General features: G+C 67.1%; 1 protein-coding gene across 1 annotated transcript in view; it reads right to left on the bottom strand.

Annotated features, from left to right (window-relative positions):
* Positions 1-6: 6 nt before the first annotated feature.
* The window catches only part of LOC112121760 (F-box only protein 27-like), a gene marked incomplete at its 5' end in the record, with an annotated part of 7,170 nt that continues 6,339 nt past the window's right edge, over positions 7-837 (bottom strand). Inside the window, one exon of the mRNA XM_029912459.1 lies at positions 7-191. Within this exon, the coding sequence (XP_029768319.1) occupies positions 54-191 (138 nt within the window). The remainder of the gene's footprint in view (positions 192-837) is intronic.

Raw genomic sequence — 837 nt, 5'->3', positions numbered from 1 at the left:
GAGATCATCATTCCGGCTCGCGTGAGAGATTCGCGGAGACCCGCTCCGGGCTCTCAGCTGAGCTTCACCATGACTGTGGAGTTGGTGATCCGTGCGCCGTAGTGTCCCGGCCTGAAACGAGTTTCCTTGCCTCTGTGGAGGAAATGCACATACCGGACTCCGCGCCCGTACTGCCTGAACCGGTAGGACACCTGGGAGGGAAGGAAAAGGAACCCAAATTGATCTCTGGACCCTGTCACAAATCCGTGTGCTCCAGAGAGAGGAGGTAGGGGCTACAGAGACTGGGGAAGATATTCTTGCAGGGCAGGGGCTGGGCAAAACGGAATAGCTGCTGTGCAGCGAGAGGGGGGGTCGGAGAGCAGGCGCCTGCCCCACACTGCCCCCAGAGTGGTGGCCTAAGTTCCCTGTAAGGTGCTTGGCCGAGCAGCAGCCTATTTAGTGCTGTGCAGGGGCTCAGGGAACCTGCCCAGCTGGGACCTGCCGCAGGCGGGGCACCCCCCGCCCCAACTCAGCCCCGGACCTGCCACCGTTGCGGGAGGGGCGGCCTGAACTGAGCCACGGCCCGGACCTGCCTCAGCCAGGGAGAGAGGCGCCGCAGTACTGGCCCGGACCTCCCATGGCCGGGGAATGGTGCCTATCCCATGGCTCCAGCCCTGGCGCTGCCGCGGCGGGGAGAGGCGCCTCTCCCCCCAGCCCACATGCTGCTGCGGGGAGAGAGAGCTGGGGGGAGCCCTCTCTCCCTGCCGTTGTCCCGGAGTACCCTCCTGCACCCCAAACCCCTCATCCCCGGCCCCCCCCCAGAGCCCGCCCCCCCCCCCCCCCCCCCCCCCCCCCCCC

Source organism: Terrapene carolina, unplaced genomic scaffold, assembly GCF_002925995.2.
Source record: "Terrapene carolina triunguis isolate 2854851 unplaced genomic scaffold, T_m_triunguis-2.0 Scaffold225, whole genome shotgun sequence".
Taxonomy (NCBI): Eukaryota; Metazoa; Chordata; order Testudines; family Emydidae; genus Terrapene; species Terrapene triunguis.
Note: the sequence above shows the minus strand (reverse complement) of the source record. Positions and strands in the feature narration are given on the sequence as shown.